Below are 26,676 nucleotides of genomic sequence, written 5' to 3' on the forward strand. Positions count from 1 at the left end.
AAATGATGGACAAATTGGAAACAGAAGAGATTTAAGTATGAGCTAAACTAATAGGCTCCTGCAAAACCCAACAATTTCAGAAACAGTCTACATTCTAGCAGATGCCTGATTGAATGTGTGTGTCTTGGAATAAAGACAGAGCAGAGAAATCATAACAGGTTCTAGTATTACAAGTTGGATGGGTGAATTTACTCTAGAAAACAAGGGTGAACCTTCTTCAGGGTCTAGCCTGGTGAGTGTAGTCACCACCCCTCATCAAGGAAATTACCCTTCGCAATGATAGAGAGCATTACTGAAAAACACAGCCAGTCAAAATGCAGAGTTGTGGAGGTCGGTCTTAACTGATATGTCTAGAGTACAATTCCAGCACCTAAGGTTCAGGGATCATTGCAGAAGATGGGGCAGAAGCTGTTAAGAGCCAGCAGATCAGAGAGCTTGCTGTGAGAGTGTGTCTCCTAGTAATATCAGATACCTGTAAATACCTGTAAAGTCTCATCAGTGCGACCGGCTGAACGTGCACTGAACAAGGACAAGAGAAATGCCAAACTGGATGGGAGAAGGCCCTGGAGGCTTCAGCCCTACACAAAGAACTGCAGGCAACTAAGGACTACTGAGCAGACCAACTGGTTAGCCAATGGTGAAAACGTGTCTACATCTATATAACATCATACAGACTGAACAGGCTCTATTTGTATAGTTAGTAAGATATATATGTGTGTGTAGCAACAATTAATGAGAAAAGAAGTCGTGAATTTGAGAACAATCAAGGAGGGGTATATGAGAGGATTTGGAGGGAGGAGAAGATGGGGGGGGGCATGTTGTAATTACACCACAATCTCAAGAAGTAAAGTAAATGATTACAAATAAAATAAACAATGAAAACTAGGGCACTAGAGGATGAGGATGCTGGTGGGTTGTGCTGGGCATCTGAAGTAGTGGACATGCACATCTAAGAGATGAGCAGGCACATTGGAGAGTGCATTTCTCTGTATTGACTATGCAAAATGGTATACCCTAGGAGAAGCATCCAGGGAGTGAAAAAATCAGGAAGGGAAAATTAGAGCTGAGAAAGCAGCCCTGGAAAGCACAAAATGCCTCAAGACCCGTGCTCATATTGGGTAGGGGTCTGTGCCTTAGTTAGCATTACCGTTGCTATGATAAAACATCATGACCAAAAGCAAGTTGGAAAAGAAACTGTTTAATTGGCTTACACTTCTACACCATAGTCCCATCACTGAAGAAAGTCAAGACAGAAATCCAAACAGGCAGGAACCTGGAGGCGAAAGCTAACACAGAAGCTGTGGAGGGGTGCTGCTTACGGCTTGGTCCTCACAGCTTGCTTGGTCTGCTTTCTTATGGAACCCAGGACCACCAACCCAGGGATGTCATCACCTATACTGGGTTAGGTCCTTCCCCATCAATCACTAATTAAGAAAATGCCTTACAGCCAGATCTTGCAGAGACATTCTCTCACCTGCAGTTCCTTTCTCTCAGGTAACTCTAGCTTGTGTCAAGTTGCCATAAAACTAGCCAGAAAAGTCTGTTAGTACTTGTTTTAGAGATCTGTATAGGTTTTCTCAAATGGCCCACTAAAGGAGGCAGCTATTTCAAAGCCCTGCTGTCCCAGTGCTCAGTTTCTTCAAGCTCCTTTGGTTTCCTTCTCTCCAGGCAGCATTAACTGCTCTGCTTGCCACGGCCATTCCTGGAAATGAGGACAGTAGAGGCCTAACCAGGAATGGCCTCTCCTTTGTATTGATCCTCCATGACCAACACACAAACACTTGAATGTGGTGGATAAGATTTCTCTCCTAAAGGACAGGCGTGGAGAATGCTGACTGCTCCTAATCCCTGGTTGGAAGCAGTGCCTGTGACAGCTCTCTGCTTTGATCTCTCCAGCAATGCATAGGCCTTTAAAAAGATTCTTGCATTGGTTTATGGTGTGTGTGCGTTCATATATGTAAGTGCATGCATGCACATGCTAGAGCACATATGTGCAGGCTAGAGAAAACCCTCAGGTGACTGACTGTCCTTGTCTTCCACTTTATTTGAGACAGGGTCATTCACTGCTCACTGCAGCATCTGCTAGCTGGCTCATGAGTTATTCAGAAAACATCATCAACCCAGGCACTTAAAACATTCTTGCAGAAGCCAGGAAGCCCACTGAAGCAAGAGAGTTCTGGGAAGAGGAGTGTCCCTTCCATGAGGCTTCCAAGTAAAAGAAGAAACAACAACAGAAAGGTAACAGCTTCAACCTGGGGCCTATAAGCATCCATCAGACTGAGGTGGGCCCCTTTAGGGCAGCCAGCTGAGCTCCCCACCCAGAGTGTCCCCTTAGGTGAGGCTTCCAAGTCAACGAGCAGCTAGAGTTCACCAGGTGGGTGAGGCGGCTCAGCAGGCAGCACACCTGCTGCCAAGCCTAACACCCAGAGTTCATGATTCCTGTGTGGCAGGGGATGAACCATAGAACACAGACCCACAACACATACACTCGCTCACATGTGCATACACATTCACACAGACACATACACACTCACTCAAAACAGTTCCCATCCTAGCGTAAGCAGTGGCTGACAATATCTAAAAATCAAAGGTTACAGGAACAAATTATACCTGGCTCTGATTTTCTTTTCTTCATTGCTGACATCAAAGGAAGGCCATGCACACAGTAGATGGGGCGTGGGGGAAGATGTTGAGAGAATATCTTATGTCTTTATGGAAACTTCACCTGATGGCCTATAGCTCAGGTCGGAAATAGGAGGTGGGACATCCAGCAGGCAGAAAGGATTCTGGGAGAGAGCCAGGTATGAGAGATTCACCTGGGAAGACATGAATGAGGACAGACACATGGTATTGAGCAGAGGTAACCAGCCACATAGCAGAACTTATATTAGAATAAATGTGTTAAGTTATAAGTTAGTCCAAGAAGAGCTTAGCTCTACAGCCAAGGTACTTGCACATATATTTTTGAGTCTCATGAGTCATTATTCTGGGAACTTGGAGCCAGGAGGAAAAACCCCACAACATAATGGCATACCGTATGTGGAACACAGAATCCAAACTAACCTGAGAAAAGTCCTGGGTAGAGGCACAAAACCTCCCTGCAAACAAAACCACTTCACAGCTCTGTCTCTCTAAGAAAAGAGGCCGGGGAAGGGAGGTTTTAAAAACCTCTGCTTTGCACAAGCATTAGCTATGGCTCTGCCAAGCGATGGATGCATTCCTCCAGAGGGGCCGGAGCTGCACATCAGTCTTGCAGCATTCTCTCGGGCAAGTCCAGAGTGGGGGGTGGGGTGGGGTGGCATTGCCAAGCACTGCATAGGAAGCAGAAGCACAGACACAGAAAGACACAGAAAGCAAAACAAAACAAACCCAAACTCAGTCAACCAGGTAGAAAACATTTACACTTGTGTTTTAACCCTGGAGAGGGAAAGAGACTATATGTGAAACATCATAGATACAAGTGGTTTGAATTTTATCAAATAAAACTCTTAAAGCCATAATTCAATAAAATGAAAGAAATAAGCGACACAAAGATGGGAAAGAGCTTAAATAAAGTTAAATACAGAGTAAGATATTAAATTAAAAGGTGGTAAAAGAAAAAAATAAATAAATGCACATAGAAAGTAAATCTCCAAAGAAAGGAGAAGGAGAGAAAAATAGATAAAAATGTTTCCATGTAGGATACTAAAAAAATAAATAAATGCATGCCTTCAATCACAGCACTCAGGAGGCAGAGGCAGAGCCAGGGCTACATTGAGAAACAGTGTCTCAAGAAAATTAGATAGGTAGGTAGGTAGGTAGGTAGGTAGGTAGATATCACTGTAAAGAGGGACATTTGGATCCCAAACTGTTTTGTTTTACTGTCAACATGAAAATGGCTGTATGTTGTGATGGTAATTTTATGCATTCTCTTTGAGAGAGGTCAGAATAGAACAGACCTAGATAAAAAAGAACTACTAAATTAAATCGGCCTATACATACAATGACTTCAAACTGGTGGATGAAAGGTATGTTATGTTGGGAAAGGACTTTATGTTTATGTCAACAGGAAAAGAAAAACTAGGAATTCCATCCAAACTGATAAAAATCATCTTTGTCAGAGGGAGACCCCCTGAAGATCTTGGCTACACACAAGAAAAAAACAAATCAAGACCAAAGCAGGTAATGTATATGCTGGTCCCTCTGAATGGGAACAGCTTTTAAAATGGCTAAGACATGAATGTATTCCCATAGCCAATAAACCTTGTTGGCTACAAAACCCTCAGGACTTAGCATGCCATTCTTTTAAATGGCAAAAATAAAAATTTATATTGCAGTTTGGTTAAAACCCAAATGAGCTTATAAAGAAAGATGTATTTCACCTACTTAAACAAAGAGCAAGAAATCATCTTTATTTGATCTGTGCACCTTGCACATTACATATAGATGTAATTATAGAACTGTATATTACTTGCAAGGGTTTATATATTCACAGAACAAAAGGACCAATAGAATGGAGATGGCCTTAAGAAGGCTCATTCTCCAGGATGCTGAGATATTGAAACATGTTTATTCTAGCATCCTGCATGATCCAGACTCACACTGCTCCAGTTTCTGTTTCAGCAAACTTGTTTCCAGGACAACTTCAAAGAAAGCTGCGGATTCCAAGTGGTGCAGCCTCTCAGTTCCAAATAGGACTTTATTTAAGCCTGCATGTTCACAGCATTAGAGACTGGACAACAAATGTTACAACTAGATTTCTTCAAAAAGGGATGCCACAAATCAGCAAAAGGCAATTTTAAGGGAGTGATATTCCATTCCCTTAAGGTGAATTGGGTAGGTTTTGGTTATTCCATTGGGTGATGGATGCTTGTCATTGAAAGGGATTGATTACAAGTTATTAATAGTCTTGATCAGGAATAAAACAAGATATGATAGAAATCAGGGATTTCTCACTTTCCTTTTCTCTATCCCTCTTTCTTAGGTTAAGAGGAAAGGGTCTGAGAAAAAAAAAGGGGTCAATATAGAATAGCACATGGAACAATATAAAAATAATAGGGGAAAAGATTGTTGAATTTACTCTTAAACCAAAGAACATTTTATAAGTCAATAATCTAACATTGGTATTAATTTTGTATGTTGATACAAAATAAGGTTATTTTTGCTTACATTTGTGTAGATTTTTGTATATTGACACAAAGTTAAGGTTATTTTTGATACGTTGGTATATATTATTATATATTGATACAAATTTAAAATTTTGATACACATAATGTATATATGTTTCAACTATTGTATAAAATATTGGACATTTACAACTCATTTATAAATATAACATTTACTTCCAGTCCTTTTAAAAGCTCCTATTACAAACTGTTTAGGATAATTAAGTAATGCAAGTTGATAGTCAATCAAACTCATGGTCATGTCAGATACTAGTCTAGTTTATCCCAAAAATATACATCCTAGGTTGAACAGATAGTAACAACTAGAAACAAGTCACATTTGTCTATTCAGACGTGCTATCAATAGATAGGCAATGATTATGCACCATGTAAATGTGCATAGAGAGATGGACTTCAAAAACCCAAGACCTACAGAAAACGGCATTTGAAGATGTTTTATTATTTTAAAGCTTTAAATGAGACATGTCAGCTCCTAGCAGCACCCCATTCAACTTGAAAGATGATGAGTATTGAAGACTGTCCATTAGGAGTTTGCTTCAAAAGTAGCAAGCTTCAAAAGGGGCAAAGAAATGCCCCTTCTCCCTCTGCAGACAGTATGCTGTCGAAATGAGCACAACTTGGATTCAGGCAAAGTCAATAGCCAAGCTTTGCCAAGCAAGTCCTTCATAATTCCTGCTTCACAAATATGTCTGTCAGACAATCTGGGCTGGAAGGCTGAAGATGATGCTCCAATGTTAGAGACAAATTGTGGGTGACTGTTCAGGCAGCCAGCTATCTGAAGGTTCTCTTTTTGGAAGCTACTTGCCCGCACTTTCTACATACTAAGGTAAAACTATTTTCTTCCCATGTCTCTGAATTCAACCTGCCTCAGGTACAGGGTGACAGACAGCCCCTGGAGGAGGTTGTCGGGAGCACATGGGCTGAATACTCACAAGCTACAAAGCACAAGCAAGAAACGGTTAGGCCAAGGCAGTGACCATACAAGGAAAGGTAACCTCAGCGTCTAAGAGCGGAACTCATCAAATGATGCCAGTGTGGAGCTTGGTAACTCTGAGCCTGAGATGCGCGCAGATCCAGCTCTGTCACTACCTGTCTTCCGTGAGACTCACTGATACACAAGTGAGGAATTCTGAGGTTCCAACAGAGTACTTGACATCCGAAGCGGCATGCCTCCAGCAAGGCGGTTAATGCTCACTGGGTTTTGAAAGTATGAAGCCAAGACACAAGATATTCTTTCATCATTTTCTTCTTTAAGTCCAATAAAAGACTCCTTTTCTTTCAATAATAAACTGTATGCAATACTAACAATTATGAAAACTATTAGGTAAGATTTGCATCTACAATGTCTAGTCCAAAGTATTTGGCAATCTTGGGAAAATATTCTATTATCTATCCTATATTGGTACATTCAAAGTTCTGTATATAATTCAATTGCTATCCTAACTAGCATTAACAACCTAAAACATCTTCTTAAACCCGCTGCAAGGGAGGCTGAGATGTATTCTCTTTGGATGGGTAGCATGGCTTCTCTCTCTCTCTTTCCCTCTCCCTCTCTCTCTGTCTCCTTCCCTTTTTCCTCCCTCCCTCTCTCCTTCCCTCTCTTTCTCCTCTCGTTTCATGATTTGACTCTTTGATAACACTAACTGGATTCACTGGAGAAATAGAAAAGCTAGTTATATTATACAGCTACACACATTATTGTTTTACTTTAGAATAACCTCTAGCCTCCACACACGTGCTCACAAATGTGCCGCAAACATTTAAAGACATGTAAAACACACGATACTGTTAGATTTTAAATTTTACTAATAACATAGAAATAATTTTCTCATCTTTTCTCCAAAAGCTCTTTTCCCCAAAAGCTACTGATGAAATTGAGACTCAGTTTAGTATGGTGGTGTGTAATGACTTCCTTCCAGATAAACCTCCATCTTTGAAGGAAGCTCTTTATTAAGACACAGTATGCTCCAAAGGAAGGTGAAATTCTGTCCTTAAGTTCAGGAAGAGGACAACTCAAAGGCCCCAGGAAGTCCATGAAACTGACCTGATATACAAAGACCCTCCCTCCTCAAGCATGTACAAGCTGTGAGGACTACTGAGATGTGCTATCGGACAAGCTAAGCTGCCTGGAAGACATTCAGATCAGCTGAGCTGCCTGGAAGATACTTTCCCGTTTGCTGAGCTACTTGCAGTTTTCTCAGTAAGCTAGCTCCCAGCATTCCAGAGATGGTGTTACTTTTTATACCATTTTATTTATGTTTCTTAATGCCTCTTTCTCCTTTCTTCACCCCAATCTCTTCCAACACCCCAATAACCTGTAGGAGAGAAAGGAGATAGCGGGGAGATGGGACTGTGTTCTCTTTGGTTACTTTCTTCCTGTTAGGGTCGTCGTGTTCCTTACAGCAAGTCCAATCTCTCTTTTAGGTTATCTTCAACTTCTTCTCATCCAACTGCATCAAAAGCAATCAGGAGCAGCAGGGGGGAGCACCAGCAGCCTTCTTTCTCAGAGCTCCCCAGCACTCCCTGGGCTCTGGCATTTATTCCTTCTCAGAGTCCTCAGAATTAAACTATCTGCAGCTGGCAAAGGGCCCCTCTCAGAGCCTGCGCCAGGCAAATAGTTTGCTGCTGTGGACAAGCCGAATACGTCCCATATCCTACACCGGAGCAAAACAAAAACATATTCACATCCACAACAGATACCAGAGTGGGCCTTGGTGATGCAACTGTCTTTGAGTTACTTCGGCTCCTGTAAGTAACCCTTGAACCATAATCCTGTAAATAACCCTAATAAAAGTCATCCTTTACCAAGCTGAGCTTTGGTAGTATCTGTACTTTTGTCTGTTGTGAGTGTGCATTTGTTCACCTACCCTCAGGAACAGAGTGACACAACACATGGTGGCTTATGGACTATAATCCTACTACTTGAAGGCTGAGGTTGAAAGGTTGCCATGAGTTCAAGGCCAAGCTGTGCTACATAGTGAGTTCCAGGTCAGCGCGGGCTACATTGAAACCTTGTCTCAGCAACAAAAGAAGACACAAGAGAGTTGTGTTCTCCCGTACTAATTAGAAGAGGGTCTCTGGAGTGACAGAGTATAAGATGGGCAAGCAGAAGGAGCAGGAAGGTCTTAACTAATTCCTAGATTCTAAGTGACAACCACTGCTCTTAGCTGTTTTACCAGAGACAAGTCTTAGTACATACCCAAACATCAGATATAATTTCCTATGTGCCTCTGTTTTCTTTTTATTGTAATTATGTTTTATTGATTTGTTTGTGTGTATGTGTGGCATGAATATGCGACATTGTACACATGAAGGTAAGCAAACAACTGCTGGACTCTGTTCTCTCTTCTCTCCTTCCACCATGTAGGTCCTTGGACTCTACCTCAGGTTGTCAGTTTGGTGGCAAGACCTTTATCTACTGAGCCAGCCTATCCACTTTCAGTATTACACAGCGATTTAAGAATACGTCCATTAAGACAAGCTTTAACAACTGAAAAGGGGGTTCTGGCTTTTCACTTTCCAATATCTTTATAGATCTGTAATTTCTTATTTTCTCCTCCTCCTCCTCCTCCTCCTCACATATTGCTATAGTGCCGGCACTCAAATCAAGGCACACCAGGTAAGTGCCCTGCCAGAATTTCAATCGCATTTTAAACTTTATTATTTTTTTAAGTGAAATAGAAAGATCTGGTGGTGCATGCGTGTAATTCCAGTGAGACAGAGGCTGATCCAGGAGGTTTGCTACAAGTTCAAGTCCATGCAGAGCTACAACTGTGAGCACCAAATGAGCCAATGCTACAACATAGTGAGACCCTGTCTCCAGGAGCATGCGGGGTGGGGTAAGGAGTTCATAGCTATAGGACCTAAATGAGAAAAGACACAAGAGTGCCTTAAAATATTTTAAAAATAGAAGTCCCGGGTTTTTGCTTTTGTTTTGTTTTTTTGGGACAGGGTTTCTCTGTGTAGCCTTGGCTATTCTGGACTTACTTTGCAGAGCAGGCTGGCCTTGAACTCACAGAGATCCACCTCCCTGAGTGCTGGCAGGATAGTTGTGGGCCACTATGCCTGGCTTAGAAATACTGTTTTAAAGAGCAAATTAAGGAGTGTGAAATAGACCAAAAAAATTTCAAGTCAAATTTTATTCAGAGGCTTGAAGGTGAGGATGACTGAGGAAGTCAACATAATCTTATGTCATCCGCGAGGCAGAACTCCTTGGCCTGTCACTCTAGACTTTGTCGTCTTTTCATTTGAAATGTTTCTGTCTTAATGGGGAGAGGGGGTCACGCTTGCGAGTGACGTGTGCTTGTGAAGAGGCCAGAAGAGGCCGCACAGTGTATTCCGCTCTACTTGTGTCTTCTCCGAAGATGGAGTCCCTCATGAAACCTCTCCGTTTCTGCAGCGCTTGCTGGCCAGCGAGCTCTGCATTACAACGCTGGGGTCACAGGGCTGTGGCCACGCCCAGTTTTAGTTTTTCTCTCGCGTGGGTGCTGGGAATCCTATCTCAGACCGCAGTGTTTGCTCAGCAAGCGCTCTTATCTACCGAGCCGTCTCTGCAGTCAGTAGACTTCTTACGCGGCTGATACATCTCTGCAGCTCTATCATGTGTCGGCTGATGCTCTGAAGAAAAGCCTAGAACTTTGGGTAAGTTTTTTTTTGTTTTTTTTTTTTTTAACCTAGGACAAGGAGGCTTTCAGTTTGGACCCTAGGAGTGCCATAAAGCATCAGAAGAATGATAAAGCATAGCTCATCAGTTCCTCAGCACAGCTGGTTAAGACACTGGCCAAGTTCAGTGCAATGTTCCTTTTTTTTTTTCAACTATTATGTTTATTTTATGTGTATAAGTGTTTTGCCTACACATATGTATGTGCATGGCACATACGTGTCCTACAGAGAACAGAAAAGTGTGATGGATACCCTGGAACTGGAGTTAAAGACTTTGTAAGCCACGTAGGTGCGGGACCCGGGTCCACTGTAAAAACAGGAAGTGCTCTTCGCTGCTGAGCCCTCTCTCCACTCCTGCCCAGACTCTAGGCTGGTGTAAATGCTCCTGCCTCAGGCCCTCAAACAGAAAGCTGTTGTACTGAAAGAAGCACTTAGCTGCTTCGAAACAGATTGAAAGAGTAGATCTGTGCAGTATCGACGACCACAGGTCTGACTTAGCCGAGGCTGGCCTCAGTCGGCCTCTGATCCAGCCGCCTCCCAGCCGAGATGACAGGTGCCACCACCATCCCCGCTTCCCGAGGCGCGGAACGGTGCGCCTCCTGCGCTCTCGCAACTGCGCTGCGTGCCCCTAGTCCTCACCAGATAAGTTCCATCAAGCCTCTAACTGCGCACCGTTACAGCAGTCCGGCGCACGAACACTCGGTCCTCTCGGTTTTCCTGTTACTAAGCTCAGCCGGGGGCTGGTGTGGAGCAGGACGGGAGGGCTTCTAGGCCTGAGCAAAGGAGCGAGCGGAGACCCCAGCCTGCTCTCCTGTGTGGGTTTCTTCCATGCTTACCCCGCGTCCTGCCTCGAGGCCTTTGCGCGTAAAGCCACACCACAGCGGCTGCTCTGCCCCACTCCGGAGGACGGAGCCGGTCTCTCCCGGGAAGGGCTGTAGCCGTGCACATGCACATGGCTCTTTCGAAGCCCTGTCGGGAGATCTTCTCTAGGGCTGCCTGGGGGAGGCACGCCTCTCTGCCGAGCCCCTAGCTGGCCGGCTTGGGGCTCGGGCTATTCCCCGGCGGCCGGGGCAGCGGCCAGGTCGGTGCTCACCCGCGGCCGCGCAGGCCCCGCGCCCCCCGCCCGCGTCTGCGGCTGCGCGGCCGGCCCGGGAGGGGGCGCGGCGGGCGGCTGGGAGCGGGGCCGCGAGCGGCATGTCTCGCTACACCAGGCCCCCCAACACCTCCCTGTTCGTCAGGAACGTCGCAGACGCCACCAGGTGAGCGGAGCCGGGGCCCCGCGGGAGGGCGGGCTGGCCGACGGGTGGCTGCCTGGCTGTCAGATGCCGGGCGGGCGCCCCGTGTGCCCAGGCTGCAGGCTCGTCGCGGTGCCATCCGGGGGTCGGGGTGCCGGTCTTGCGTGGGGATGCTGGCCGGGTGTCCGGGTGCCGCTGCGGGCTGTCGAGGTAGTCTGGGTTTTGAGGGTGCTGCGGTGCGGCTGTGACGCACAGAGGCTGGCCGGTGTCAGGGCGCCAGGTGGGGGGCGGCGGCCGGCCATGGTGGCAGTGCTGGCCCCAGCCTTGCTGTCGCTGCGCCCCGCAGACGCCGCCCACTAACCTTCCGGAGGAACTGGGGCTGTCTCCTCTCAGGATGCGCAACTCAGGCCTTGCAATTTTCTCTGCGCTGTACAGACAGTGCTTTTAGCCCCCGCCCCCTTTGGGCCCAAATTTAATATAGAAACGACTGCTCAGTTCAATTTCTGTGTTTTTCTTTGAGTGCTGGGAACAGTCTTAGCCCTCATCAGGGTTAAGTAGTCGGTTTTCAATGCCGGAAGTCTTTATTTCCTTTATCCCTCTTGGAAAATTCTATCTAGATGGTTCCCCAGCATAGAGCTGAAGAAATGCCCAGTTTCATAGAGCACCTTTTCCTTAAACTCCTGACAGGAGCAGAGGGAGGGGGTGACGTTAATAGACACCTTAATTTCACTGGAACTGCCTAATTCCCACCTAGTTCTGCAGTCTTGTCCACTTACGGAAAAGTTGACGTTCAAGGGTTTCGAGCAGTTACCCGGACATAAACAGGCACAAACCTATGTAGCTCTTCGCTGTAGCTATCTGGAGAAATCATAATTTATGTTCTGTTTTGTTGAGAGAGGATCTGTGTCTAGTCCAGGCTTCCCTACATGGGCTAAAATGACCTTGAACTTCTGATCCTGCTGTCCCCACCTCCCTCCCAAGTCCTGGGACTACAGGTTTGTACGCCGCTAAGCTGATGATTTACTTTTAGGAGTATTAAAGGCTTTCAATGTAACCACTGTAAATATATATGTCACAACTATAGACTGCGAATTAATAGAATTTATAAGATGCCTGTGTTTTATGGTTTTCTTAACTGTTTATCAATACCATAATACATAGAGAAGCAAAATGACTATTTGGGTAGGCTTTTAAAAAACCTCAAATTTAGACATTTTGAACAATAAGCACAAGGTCTTCATGGCACGTTTACAGAAGAAACCCCAGAGAGTTCCAATTCTAGTGGCCACAGGAGCGAGGCAGCATGATACAGATAAGTGAAGGTGCCAGCTTGTGAGGAGTAACAGAATGGTGTGGACGGCAACAAATGGGCATCCTCCATCTGACGGGGAAGCCGTCTTGCCAGTTCTGTTTTGTTTCAATTCCATAGAACCAAACCAAGCGTCTTGCATATCCACTGGGGCATCACTTTAACTTATTTTGGGCCATCCAGGACCCCAGCTTTCCCTCTTCCTGCTTCCACTGCCCCTATAGCTGTGACTTCGGGCAAGTGCCACCAACTTGCCTCGGGCCAGCATGATGGCTCCATGAGTAAAGAGGACTGCCTCCAAGCCTGAGGATCTGAGTTCTTTCGCTGGGACCTACATGGTAGAGGACAAGAATAACCCTTCAAGCTGTCCTCTGACCTCACATAAGCCACAAGCGCACACACTGTAGCTTGATAAAGATGTATTAAGTTGAATCATGTGAATTCTCATTTCTGGAGATGTAGAAGCTATAAAATCTGGGCTATTTCGTACACCTATACGGTTTTCAAGTGCTCAAACATTGTTCATGCTAAGGAAAACACCTGGACTAAGGGTGTAGCTCCGTGGTCAGCTGCTGGCCTTCCATGAGTAAGGCCTTGGCTGCTGTCCCTCATTGCAAAGTAAAACAAAGACATGTCTTCATGTGACTGCTAACGTTGGGTCCAGGAAAGCTCCACCGAGGGCAGGGACTGATGACTGAGAGTTATGAACTCTCTGTTGTTCTTTCATCACGTTTTAGCCTGCCTCTGGGGAGGTAATCAAAACTGAGAGTATCTTGTATTAAGAAAATAATTGTCTCTAGGCTTTGTTAACTGTTCACTCTGTGACAGGGGCTCTGTGGAGAAGACAGGGAAGTGGCTCCGCAGGTTAAAACCGTGGCCAACCCTGGCCACCTCAGTTCAATCCCCAAAACAAACAAGGCAGGAGAGCTGACTCCTTTATGTTGTCCTCTGACCTCCACATGAACATGTAACACGTGTGCCCACATGTATACACACATGCAGAAAATAAATGTAACTCTTAAAAACTCTACATATATTATCTTATTTAGCTTTTATCATCCCCTATGTCTTAGTTAGGGTTACTACAGCTGAGATAAAACACCATGACCACCAGACACAGTATGGTGCACCTATAATCCCAGCACTTGGGGAGGCAGAGGCAGGTGGATCTCTGTGAGTTTGAGGCCAGCCTGGTCTACAAAGTGAGTTCAGGACAGCCAAGGCTACGCAGAGAAACCCAGTTTCAAAAGGACTCCAAAACCAAACCAAACCAAAATAACCATCATGACCAAAGCAACCTGGGGAGGAAAGTGTTTATTCAGCTTACACTTCCACATCATTGTCCATCATCAAAGGAAGTCAGGACAGGAACTCAGGCAGGGCAGGAACCTGGAGGCCAGAGCTGATGCAGAGGCCATGGAGGGGAGCTGCTTACTGGCTTGCTCCTCATGGCTTGCTCAGCCTGCTTTCTTTTAGACTCCAGGACCTCCAGCCTGGGGGTGGCACCATCCACAATACACTGGGCCTCTCTCATCAACTACTGACTGAGAAAATGCCCTACAGCCTGCCCACAGCACAATCTTATGGAGGCATTTTCTCAACTGAGGCTTCCTCTTCTCTGTGGCTCTGGCTCGTGTAAAGTTGACATAAAACTAACCAGCACACTGTATGTATGTTTAAATTTTTATTTCAGACAGAATTTCATCAGGAAATTATTTTTTTTTGTTTAATTCCATATATATATATATAATTTATTCACTTACATACCAATTGTAGCTCCCTCCCTTGTCTCCTCTCAGTTCCACCCTTCCTCTTTCTTCTTCCCTATCTCCCTTCGCTAGTCCTCAGAAAGAGGGTGTTAGTATTTTGAAACACAACCTGCTCCAGTGTTACCCAGCAACCTATGATGTTATCATGTGTCGTCAGCCAGGTGGCCACACCTGGAAGGCGTGGTTACCTTGCCCCTTAAAGGGCTAACCTCGACACGTGGTCTCTCTCTTACACTCTTTCTTTCTCTCTTACTTTCTCTTTTTCTCTCTCTTACACTTTCTCTCTCTCTCTCTCTGCGCCCATCCCCCTTCCCTTTTCTCTCTGTCTCTCCATGTCCTGCTCCCCCTTCCCTCCTAATAAACTTCTTGCAGAGAATATCGGCTGATACCAGCCTCATTGATTTTAATAAATAAATAACAGAGGGAGCCCATTGAGTTCATTTTCTGTTGGCCACCTACTGCTGTCATGTAGCCTACCCTGAGGAGTAGTTTGTTTCCAGTGAGACTCCCTGGGGGAAACTGAATCTTTATTTGCAAGCGGCTATCTTTTGGACATTGCTTCTAGGTGAGGGTAGGGCTGTGTCCACTTTTGCTTTCAGCTCTAAGACCCCATGTGGTTCAGACCCGTGTAATCCCTGTGCATGCTGCCTCCGTCTCCATCTCTGTGAGCTCATGTGTGCATAGATCACACTGATTAGAAGGACTTGTTTTCTTGGTGTCTTCCATTCCCTCTTTCCACTTTTCTTCCAGTTGGTTCTGTGATCTCTGAGGAGAGGGATTTGATGGACTGATCTCACGTAGGACCTGGGGTTCCAAGGTCTCTTGTTCTCTTCATAATGTCTGGCTGTGGGCCTATGTATTTGTTCTCATCTGTTGCAAGGGTAAGCTTCTCTGACAGTGGCTGAGCAAAGCACTAAGCTTTTCCTTTCTTTCCTTCTCTTCCTCCTCCTACCCCCTTTCTTATTCTTCTTCTTTAGAAGAATAGTATTTGATTTTACTCTAGGTCCCTAGACCAGTTAGTCTCAGGCTCTGAGTTACCCAAGTATTATTGTGGAAAGGGCCTTAAGTCAAGTCAGATATTGGGTGCTTACTCCCACAAGCTTTGTGTCACAGTTGACTAGCGTATCTTGCAGACAGGACACCACTGTAGGGTGAGGGGGTTGTAGTTGGGCCGGTGTTTACATTTCTCTTTTGGTAGCCTGCAGACTATTGTCCTGCACAGAACACAGTAGCACACAGGCTGGTGCACCAGCTCAGCTTCTCCAGGTTCACTGAGTTGTGTAGGTGTTGTCTTCAGCAGTGGGGGCTGGCTGTCAGTTTGCAGAAAGCAACCTGTAGGCTTGGCAACAGCCTGGGTTGTTTGAACGTTCCCATGAGGCTCTTAGATGTGGCTGAGGTGCCTACTTAACATATCAAAGTGGACCTGTTTTCCCAGCATCCCTCAGTCCCTGCTTGTTACAGAGCCCTTCTGGATGCTGCATGTGGTTCTCCTCTCTCCCTTCTCCTTTCCCCTGCTCTCCTCACATGGCACAGCTCAGTCTGGCCATGTCTACTCTAGACTCTCCCAGAGGTCTCTGAGCCTGGCTATGTCCTCCTACTATATAATAAACTCTCCTCCACCATACCTAGGCACAGTCATGTTCCTTTCCTTTCCATTGGTTTGTTTGTTTGCTTGCTTTTCATTCAGTTATAACTCATTCCCTCATTCCTGTTACACGAAGCTTCATTTGGCAACAACATATGTCCAGTTTTGGCTCTGTCTCTCCTATTATTTGGCAATTTCATTTGCATCTCCTGTGTGTGTGTATGTGTGTGTTAGCATGCTTCTGTTTTCTTTTTTCTTTTGAGTTTGTTTGTTTTGAGACAGGGTTTCTCTGTGTAACAGAGCCCTGACTATCCTGGACTTACTGTGTAGACCAGGCTGGCCTCAAACTCACAGAGATCCACCTGCCTCTGCCTCCTGAGTGCTGAGATTAAAGGCATGTGCCATCACACCCAACTTGATTTTGTCTTTCCTAACAATTAATAATATTCATTATCCATTCATCAGTTAATGGACATCTGGGATGTTGGCATTTCTAGCTATTGTAAGTAGAGAAGCATTGAACATGGATGCTCAGGTAAGAGTAAGAGGTAGTCCTTTGGGTATATGCAGCAGTGAGGAAGAATTATCCTTGCCAGCATCTGCTATCTTTTTTCTTGTTTTCAAATCTTGACCATTCTGACTGGTGAAATATAAAATCTCAGAAACATATTAATTTGCATTTCCCTGGTGCCTAAGGATGTAAATTGTCTCTTAAACTGTGCCATTTGTATTTCATCTTTTGACCACTGTTTAGTTATGTACCCCATTTTTTTTAATTTGGCTATTTGTATATTTGATGTGTAGAGGTTTTTTAGTCTTTTGTATATTGTAGATAGTAACCCTCTGTCAGATACATAGTTGGTAAATCCTTTTTCTTTTTGTAGTCTGCCTCTTCACTGGAATGACGGTGTCCTTTGCTGTACAGAGCTTTTTTGTGTAATGAAGTCTCATTTAGCAGCCAGTGGTCTTAATGAATGCTATCAGGGTCCTGTTCAGAAAGACTTTTCCTGTGCTTATAGGAGCAACTATATTCCAACTTTCTCCTCCAAAAGATTCAGGATATCAGCTCGAGACCCTTGATCTTCAAGTTGAATTTTGTGCAGGGTGAGAGATATGGATCTAGAGTCATTCTTACAGGCAGCAAATCCACTTTGACCGGTACCATTTGATGACAGTGCTATTTTTTCTCTAGTATGTATCTTGAATTGGCTCATCTTTGTTTTCATTGAGCTATTCTTTTCATGGTCTTCAGTCATTTACAAATATCCTTTTGAATTCCTTGAACATATTTATAATTGTTATTTTGAAGCCCTTGCCTTATGCATCAGCTAAGTTGCTTTTCTCCAAGAACATTACAGTGGGGGTGCTGGTTTCTGGAGGAGACACAGTTATGGCTTTTTGCGGTGGGACGGAGGCATTTAGATTAAGGTTATTTGTGCTGTTTCTTGGTGTGGCTATCTGGTGTCACTTCTGTCATGTAGGTGTTTGGAACTTTGCATGCGGCTACCCCAACTTGGAATAGACCAGCTGAATGACGCTTGAGGTCAGTCTGGGTTTCATGCTTGGACTCCTCATAGTCCTGGTCAAAGATATGGGTGGGATGGCTGACATTTGGGTACACAGAAGCCAGCTGTTTGTTTGTTTGTTTGTTTGTTTTTCTTTCAGAAAATTATTCCCTCTGACTTACTGAATGAAGAGTTGAAAGAAAAAAAAAAACACATTGTCATAGACTATTTGAAAAGGCAGCCAAACAATATTAAATAAAATATACCATAAAATCGACACTGCCTGGGACATATAGTAGATGCCTAGTCAACTTTAGGAATTTTATGTTTTTATGAATCTTTATGGAACAGTTCCTAGATCTTCCCCTCTGGCCTTAGTTATTGGGCCGTTGAGATGGTTCATCAGGAAAAGGCACTCCTTGTTCAATCCTGACCACCTGAGTTCGATCCCCAGATCCCACAGTGAAAGAAACTAACTCTTAAGAGAACTAACTCTTCAAAGTTGTCTTCCATCTTCCACATGTATGCCTTGGCAGGCTCATGCCCAGACCCAAGGACATACATCATACACATAAACATACAATAACACTATATTAAAATGTACATATTAAAACCAGACATGTTATTGTCTAGTCTCTGGAGAAGTTGGTTAGTAGCATTTGCATACCCACAGGCTGTCCGAGCACTATGACATCACACCTCATTCTGCAGCTCTGTATCAGGGAGCTCCTGGCTCTCTCCATTCTTTCCTCAAGCTCTTTTCTAACTTTTGTTACCGACAGCAACTTCCTTCTCTTTGCTGGAGTCGGGGCTGTGCAAGCTGCAATGTTCTGAAACACTCTTCTTTCTTCTGAGCCATGCTTTGAACTAGAAGCTTGAGGCTGAGTCCCTGTGGGCTCCCTGAAGCTTCGTGCTACAGAGATTAATAACAGACTAGTGTGTGAGCCCATCTCCATCACTTGCTAGCCCAGTAACCTTACAGACAGACTCATCTGTCTGTAAACAACTGTAGACTTGTGAGAATTAAACCGTCTTTAGATGAACAGCTCCTTCTATATGTATAACCGTCAGCTAGCCCTGCTAAACATGTTGTGCCTTCAGTTAAACTGTAGCTCCGCAAAGACAATTGATACTATTGTCATGTGTAAAGGAAACTCCAGTTCTCCAAACTCCAAAAGCAGTCTGAATATCCAGAAATGAGCTGGATTTCCCCCACTCCCAGATTTCCTCCAGTTCACAGGTTTCCCTCCCCCGGCACCCACAGCTACCCATTCTCCTTATAACCCTGCTAGTCTTGTTTTGTTCTCTCTATGCTGTGCTCCTGCTTCTCTATTTTCTCTCTTCTCTATCCCCTGCTGTTTCCTCCTCTCTCACAGATAGCCCTGGCCATACCTAGTCTGCTGCCCATTTTCAGTCTTCTCTCTCTTTCTCTCTCTCTCTCTCTCTCTCTCTCTCTCTCTCTGGCTCTTTCTCTCTATCTCTCCCTTTTCCTTCTCTGCTATCTTTTTCTTAAGTAAAGCCCTGTGCCTATAATGGTAGAAAACATATAGGATCAAATATAAGAATAGTTATTTTGCTTTTGGGTATATGGGAAAACACACTTTTTTGTTGTTGTTGTTAAAGTCCAAGAAATAATTCTAAGACTTCTTTAGATTCTAAGTATTCCTTTCTGAAAACAAAATTCTAATAAACATGAAGTTATAGTGAGGCAGGTTAATGTGTTCTTAAATGAAACCACCAAGTCTTGTGATGGAAATAACTTTTAAGGGTGGATGTGCTGGGTCAAATTTTGTTTTGTTTTGTTTTTTTTTTAAACTTGACTAAGTTGACAACCACCTGAACTGTCTGTAAGAAGAACAGACTCCCAGGTCCCTAATGCAGATTTCCTGAATTAGGGTCTCTAAGAGTGAGAAAACTGAGGGAGGTTTGTTTTGTTTGTTTGTTTAACTGTGGGTGAAGCTGGGCACGATGGTGCAACCTGCAATCCAAGCACTTGCAGGGCTGAGGCAGAGGACTGTGAGTTCAAGGCCAGCCTTGTCTACATAGCAAGATTTGGCTCCACCCCCCCCAAAAGAAAGAGATGTGAATAATTTTTACAGGAGACAAGTTTAGATAACGGAAGCTTAGAAAATACCATTCCTTTTACATTTTTAATATTTATTTGGTGTGTCTGTATTCCTCCTCTTCTTCTGACTCCATGCTCGAAGTTAAAGGAAAACTTGCGGGAGATGGTTCTCTTTCCAGTTCAGGTTTGACCTCAGGTCTTCAGGCTTAGCCGAATAAGCCTTTCCTCATTGAGCTGAGCCCTCTCAGTGGCCCAACCACTTGGTTTTGAAAGCTTCAGTTGGATTTCTGTAAGCAGAGGACTTACTCTGCCTTTCTGTGTTGACTTGCCTTATCTCTGGGACATGCAGGCCTGAGGACTTGCGACGTGAATTTGGTCGCTATGGCCCCATAGTAGACGTTTACATCCCACTTGACTTCTACACTCGCCGCCCCAGAGGATTCGCTTACGTGCAATATCCTTTATGTGTGCGTGCAAACACATTGCATACATGTCCTTACACACACGTGTACTAGGAGTGTGTTATGACATCAACTTTGTCTAATTAAATGTGTTTGTTTCTTTGTCTCAGAAAGTCTAAAACAGTCCACAGCAACTGGTAAGTGCCACCCCCCATCCAGTTAGAATGAACTCACAGGCATGACAGACAGCAAGGAATAAGGAGGGAGGATGGACACACCGGTGTGAGACCCGGAAGAATGAAATCTATCAAGCAAAGGACAGAGCAGTCTTTGAGACCAGCTTTCCTACATTTATTCAGAGTTCCCAGTCCAACCTGTTTGATTTTGTTGGTTCTACATCTCTTATTAAGTCCACTTTGCAAGTCCTAAAGAGTAAAGGTCAAGGTTCAGGGTCCAGTGCCACTGAGGTCATTGCCAGTCTGCTTTCATATGCATTTTTTGAGCTTCCTTGAGAAAACTAGTAAACAAGGCCCAGCATGGTGGCTCACACCTTTAATTCCAACATTTGGGAAGCAGAGGGAACTCTGGGAGTCCAGTGTGGGCCTGGTCTACAGAGGGAGCTTCAGGCCAGCCAGAGCTACAAAATGAGACACCATCTCAAAAAGAGAAAGGGAGAGAAAGAAGGCTAGAAAGCAGCCTCCTGAGCTGCAGCTGTTTGCATTTTACACAGCTACTGTCCATTATAGGGAGGCTTGGGATCAATGCTTAGTGAAGTATTCCAAAACATGTATATGATTCCAGATGTTTGCAGATTGTTTCTGAATGGAAAACAAAACAAAAACCCCAAACAAAACAAACCCGAGGACATGGCTGCTCCTAGGTATGGTTAAGGAGAAAGTTTATTTTAGACATGAGAAAGAAAACATCCCAGAGGAATCTGGAAGGGTCCAGACTGACCCAGGCCATGGCTGGGGGCATGCAGGTGGGGGATGGGAGATGACAGCCAAGAGCATCCAAAATGGCTGGATTATATAGGGAAGAGAAGCTGGGGAAGGGACTGCCTAGGGGAGGGTGTGGGGCATGCCAGCCAGGATAACCCTGTGCCTGGTCCTGCAATGCTGACAGCCTGGTGGCCATCGTCCACTCGGACATGTGAACAGGCACCTCAGTTAGCCACTTGTGCCTAACAGTTTTCCTGTTATTTTATACTTACATCCCAAGTGGTAACCCAGAAGGGGTTGGTCACAGAAGCGCTAGGTTCAAGAGTAGACACCATCTTTAAAGGACCAAAGCAGTCCTTTGTTTTTACTTACTTTTATTATTTCAGTTTTGTTTACAGTGAGTCATTTCTCCTAAATCTCGTAACTCGGCTTTTAATGACAGAGTACTTTCCCTCTCAGAATAACAGTGCAAGCTGATATTTTCAGTGAAAACCCTGGAGTAAGTCCTAAACAGTTTATCTTATATAATGCTAATTTGGGATTTTTCTTATGTTTCAAATTATACTGCTATATTGTATCTACGGTCCTGTTCTTCTATTCATGTTTCTAAATCACAAGAGGGCATTTTGTTCATAATAAAATATAAAAGCTTTTCTGATTATTCATATTGGAGCCAGGATTTGCTTTTCTTTTTAATTTAATTTCACATGTGAATAATATCTTAGAAATATTTTTTCTTACTATCCGATGTCCAAAGTGTCCTTAACAGCTGGTTATGTTTGAAGATGTTCGAGATGCGGAAGACGCACTCTACAACCTCAACAGGAAGTGGGTATGTGGCCGGCAAATTGAAATACAATTTGCGCAAGGTGATCGCAAAAGTAAGTGCCATTAGGTGGTCTTTACTTATCAGAATGAGCCTCAGCAACAATGGTGTTTTACGTAAAGTTCTTCTGAAAATGAGCCGACTGAGCAGCAGCTACTGCAGTTTTCAGGTAGTGAACTGTTAGAAGCCTTGTTCTTCATATTCCAGCACCAGGCCAGATGAAGTCGAAAGAACGCCACCTGGCCTCTCCGAGTGATCACAGGAGGTCCCGAAGCCCCAGCCAGCGGCGATCTCGGAGCCGAAGTTCTTCCTGGGAAAGAGACAGGCGGCGATCAGACAGTCTGAAAGAGTAAGTACTGAAAGCAACAGTGAACGACTTCATTTTCTGCTATTTCTAGAAAACATTTTAAGGAATTCCTGGGGGGGCAGGGACAGGCTCCTTGGATGACTTTGTTTAACGTGGAAAGATATGCTCTTCTCCATCACATGTTGTTTTTTGTTTATTTTCCTGGACACTCAGGTTGGACTTGGGCCCAGGCACATGCTAGCACGTACTTGACTGCACCCCCTCCTTTTTAGACTTTTTATTTTTAGACAGGGTCTTTTTATTGTTATTTGGATTTTCTGTGTCATAAGTACACGTTTGTGTATGTGTGGGTGCATGCATGCCCACAGGGGTCTTTCTTGGTCACTCTCTACCTAGGTTTTTGGTAATGAGGTCTTTCACTTAACCTGAAGCTCATCCTTTTGGCTAGACTGGCTGGCCAGTGAACTGGAATCCACCCTTCTCCACCCACTACATCTCCTAGGCTTACAGATGTGGACCATTGCCCCTTCACTTTTTTAAGGTGTTATGTCCAGTTCATGAAACCCCCAAAGACCACCAGGAATTGACTCCACTGCAAATCCATGAGGATCTTTTTATTACAAGCTCGAGACCAGTCGCAACATTCTCCCTGGTTGAAGAGGAGGAGTGGGGACCCATGTTCTAGGGGAACAAGGTTTTTTAAAAGGGAAAAAAAAATGTAATCAGGGAGTTACATGCCTTGGCATTACATGATTGGATAACGGGAATTGGCTTTTGAAATGATTGGTTTACTTTAGGCGTCAAGACATTAACGGTTCTGGCTGGACATCTGGGTCATTTTCCTAGCAGATGCATCTCTAGTGGGCAGGATAAGAATGCAGTAAAGCTAGCTCCTTTCCCCAGGTAGCTAGGCATGTTTCCATTTGGCTGGCCTTTGTTCAGGCTTATAAACCAATACCCACTAATTTTTAATTCTTTGGTCTCTCACTGTATAATCCAGGCTGGCCCTGAGTGCACTATGTAGCTCAGGTTGGGCTCAAATTTGAAATGACGCTCTGGCCTCTGTCTCTCCAGTACTGGAATCACAGGCACACACCACCACACCTAGCTCACATATTGTTATTCAACTTGTATTTATTGGATATACTCCACTGTTTTTATGTGATTGTTTTAAGAACTGGGCGTTATGGCTTAATTTTAACTTCTTAAATAGGTAGATATTATGAACCTGGCCAAAGTGGCACATACCTATAATCCCAGCATTTGGGAAGCAGAAGCAGGAAGATCTAGAATTCAAAGTCAGAATAAGCTACATCTCGAGATCTGTCTCAGCCTCTTCTCCCCAAGAGAAAAGACTCACACAAAAAAGAAAGGTAACATATGCCCCTCCTCCAAAATGGAAAGCAAAATGGCAAAATGGAAGCAGGATGTGGTGGTATTACAGCTCCTGTAGCACACATACAACACTCAATGGAACGAGCAGGATCTTAAGTTCAAGGCCAGCTGGGCTAAACAGTAAGACGCCATCCCCAAAATAAATACATAAAATATTATATACTCAACAAACAAGGTTAGGAATTTCAGATAAGTAAAATTTTTCTAAATGAACCCAACAATTCAGAATCTTGACTTCTGAGAAGGAGTAAACTCAAGATATAATATGATTGTTTATAAAAGGAAGGAGGTCGGCTAAAATTAAATCAGTTTATTCGTGTTTGCTTGTTTGTTTTCTTTTCTTAAGATAGGGTTTCTCTCTGTAACCTTGGCCAGCCTTGAACTCAGAGATCTGCCTGTCTGTGCCTTTTATTCTACAATTTACTCGTATAAATTGATAATATATTATTAAGAATCAGTTCCAGCTATGCTCATATTATAGGAAGGAGACAAAAAAAAAAGTAAATTTGTTAAAGGCGTTTGAAAGTTACTTATTTTATGTATAGGAATTAGTATTTCTTTTATTAGAAAAATACTAAACCACAGCGGAAATTAAAGGGTGATACTATCAAAACAGTCATTTACGCTGGATTGTCATGCCTAAGTTCTCTTAAATACTTACGGTTTAATGCTTTAACTTTTTTTAGGCATGTGGAATTTTAGAGTGAACTCTGATCTTAAAGAATGGTCCGAGTAGCTTGATGTGGTGGTAGTTGAGAGGTAGAGGAAGGAGGCTCAGGAATTTGTGGCCACTCTACAGCTACATAAAGAGTTCAAAACTAGCCAGGACTGCATATGTCCCAGGCTGAAAAAAAACAAACAAAAAGAAGAAAGAAAGAGAAAAAAAAAAAAGAAAAACAGAACAATTGCAGTGCAGAGTTAGGTAGGTGGCTCTGTTGGTGAAGTTCCTGCTGTGTACACACGAGAGGGGGGGGTCCAGCCTCTTGTGGACTGGACACTCTACACTGAGCACCTTCCCCTCCCTCAGTTCTTCTTGAGGGTGTTTATCGTAATGATGGGAGGTCTGATTAGCACCGTATGTTTTAATAGATTAATGACAAGACAGCACTGGGACTGGACCCAGGGATGTGTGCTTGGCTCTCTCGCCAAGCTATGCCTCCAGCCTTAGAAGAAATAATTCTAACTTTATCATTCATGCTCTTGCTCAAACAGAAGTAACAAGTCTGTAATATCTGTTACACGAGAATGTAGTTCAAAACACTTGTACTTTGTGACTCTATATTAGACACCTTAGTTCTGCAAAAAGTCCTGTATATTTAGACTGGATTGAGAATATTCTCATTCTCTCTCTCTCTCTCTTTCTCTCTTGTTTTTCTTTCTAAGACAGGGTCTAATTTGTGACTGTCCTGTTCAACCTGCCAAGTGTTGGAATTACAGAAATGCAACCAATACCCACTGATCAGGGCAGAGCCTCAGGCTCTAGTCATATCTCCCAAGTCTGCTAGCTGGCAGCCAGGCCCCCAGTGCTTGAGTCTGCGGGGGATTTTTCCCATTTATCAGGATGGGTCTTTTATTTGCATGTATGTCTGTGACTCACATGTATACAATACTTTCAGAAGCCAGAAGGTACCAAAGCAAGCGCTTTTAACTACTGGAGCCATCTTGACAACCCCTGTGGGGTAAATTTCATATGAAACCACAGCACACACTCAGTGTAATACACAGCACAGCAGGAAGTACTGTCTTACCCTGTTGTCTTGGATAAAGCACACGCTCTAATGGTACATCTGCTTTCAGGTCCCGACACAGGCGATCATCTTACAGTCATTCTAAATCTCGTTCCAAGTCACTGCCGAGGCAGTCTACCTCAGCAAGGCCATCGAGAACACCAAGAAGGAATTCTGGATCTAGAGGACGGTCACGATCCAAGTCCTTACCAAAAAGGTCCAAGTCGATGGAAAAATCCCAGTCGCGCTCACCTCAAAAGCAGACTGGCCCGGGAGCAAAGCCAAGCTCACACGGACGACACTGTGACTCGATAGCAAGATCCCCATGCAAGTCTCCCAGAGGGCACACCGGCTCCGGGTCTAAGACTCAGACAGCAAAACATTCTCATTTCCGGTCACGTTCCGGATCTCGGAGTTACCATCATAAGAACAGCTGGTGAACAGCAGCTTACGGAAGAGCCGCAGAGCTCTGCTACATGTTATCAGACCTCATTGTGGTTAAAATTCTGCAAGGCTTGCAGGAATGTGAACTGGCGTTAGTGTGGGAATGCGGAAGAAATAAAATGCCCTGGCTTTGATTAATAAATATTTAGTCTCAATTTAAGGGCTCATTCCACAGATCCCTACGCGGGCAGTGTCACCGTTGCGTAGCCTGTATCTGGTTCACATTGTAGCAGGGGGAACTTGCCAAAAGAAACTTTCCAGAATGGAAGCAATGCAGAAGTTCTACTTAGAGATTAAAGATTGCCAATAATATCTTTTGCAAAAGTATTTTTTATTCTAAAGCACTTTTCACAAAAAAAGTAATTGTGACGATATGTAACTGAATAGACCTGACTTAAACTGTTTGACATCTTTCTTGTGACTTCTGTTTAAGCTTGGGCCAATTCCTGGTAGGTACTAGTTCAAATTACAGCATTCTGAATCCTTAAAAGATAACATTTATATAGAGATTCCATAACTGTTTAAACGATATCTACAGGGTGTTTAAAAGATAACTCAAAGAACATTTCATTGTTTTTGGATACAGCAGCATAGACCAGCTGACATTAAATGTTATCTGTGTTTGCTTAAGCTTCTCAAACAAAGCCAGGTGCGATGGCACATGCCTGTGATCCCAGCACCTGGAAGGTGAGGCGGGAGGGACAAGACCAGCATGGACTGGGCCACGTGAGACCCTGTCTAAAGAAAGTAAATAAATGCTTTTCTAAAAAAGTAAAACCATTTCAGATGTACTAGATTTTGAATGGCTTTGAGAGTACTCTAAAGATTATGGCGTGGAACACTCGGAATCCGCAAATACTCATATTAAGCCTTACATATTTGAAGTATAGTACATTTTGTATAAATTCATATTTATACTATTATTTCTATATAGCTATTTTCATCTGCATTTTTCCTTTTTAGAGTTCTAGTTCAATATCCTAATTATAAAAAAGTCCTTGAAAAATTAAACACTTAGTATATTATATTAAGAAATATTAGCTAATGGGATGGCTTGGGTATCTCACTTGGTGAGGGGGTAAATTCACTCACCCAGACCTGGCAATCTGAGTGCCAGCCGGGCAGCTTGAACTCAGCCCCGAGAGCCCACTCAAAGCTGACTCCTGCAGACTCTCTCTGACTCACACACTGTGCCAGCTGCAGCATGTGTGTGCATGTACGTGCGCACATGTGAGCACACATACGCGAGCACACACACATAAGTGTATGCAAAAAATTTAAGGTCAAAACTATACCTTCAAGCCAGATAGGCAGCACATGCCTGTCATTTCAGCACTCGG

At 43.9% G+C, this 26,676-nt stretch overlaps 1 protein-coding gene and 1 non-coding gene across 2 annotated transcripts in view; one reads left to right on the plus strand and one right to left on the minus strand.

Annotated features, from left to right (window-relative positions):
* Positions 1 to 10,133: 10,133 nt before the first annotated feature.
* On the plus strand, positions 10,134 to 26,460 carry Srsf12 (serine and arginine rich splicing factor 12). Its single transcript, XM_060373326.1, has 5 exons — positions 10,134 to 11,086; positions 19,645 to 19,749; positions 21,415 to 21,518; positions 21,671 to 21,812; positions 24,963 to 26,460. The coding sequence occupies exons 1-5, from the start codon at positions 11,022 to 11,024 to the stop codon at positions 25,330 to 25,332; spliced, it is 786 nt and encodes a 261-aa protein (XP_060229309.1). The 5' UTR covers positions 10,134 to 11,021; the 3' UTR covers positions 25,333 to 26,460.
* Positions 20,995 to 26,676, minus strand: part of LOC110547365 (uncharacterized) — a 56,425-nt gene continuing 50,743 nt past the window's right edge. Inside the window, exon 3 of the transcript XR_009587953.1 lies at positions 20,995 to 21,773. This is a non-coding gene — a transcript (uncharacterized LOC110547365). The remainder of the gene's footprint in view (positions 21,774 to 26,676) is intronic.

Source organism: Meriones unguiculatus, chromosome 20, assembly GCF_030254825.1.
Source record: "Meriones unguiculatus strain TT.TT164.6M chromosome 20, Bangor_MerUng_6.1, whole genome shotgun sequence".
Classification (NCBI taxonomy): domain Eukaryota; kingdom Metazoa; phylum Chordata; class Mammalia; order Rodentia; family Muridae; genus Meriones; species Meriones unguiculatus.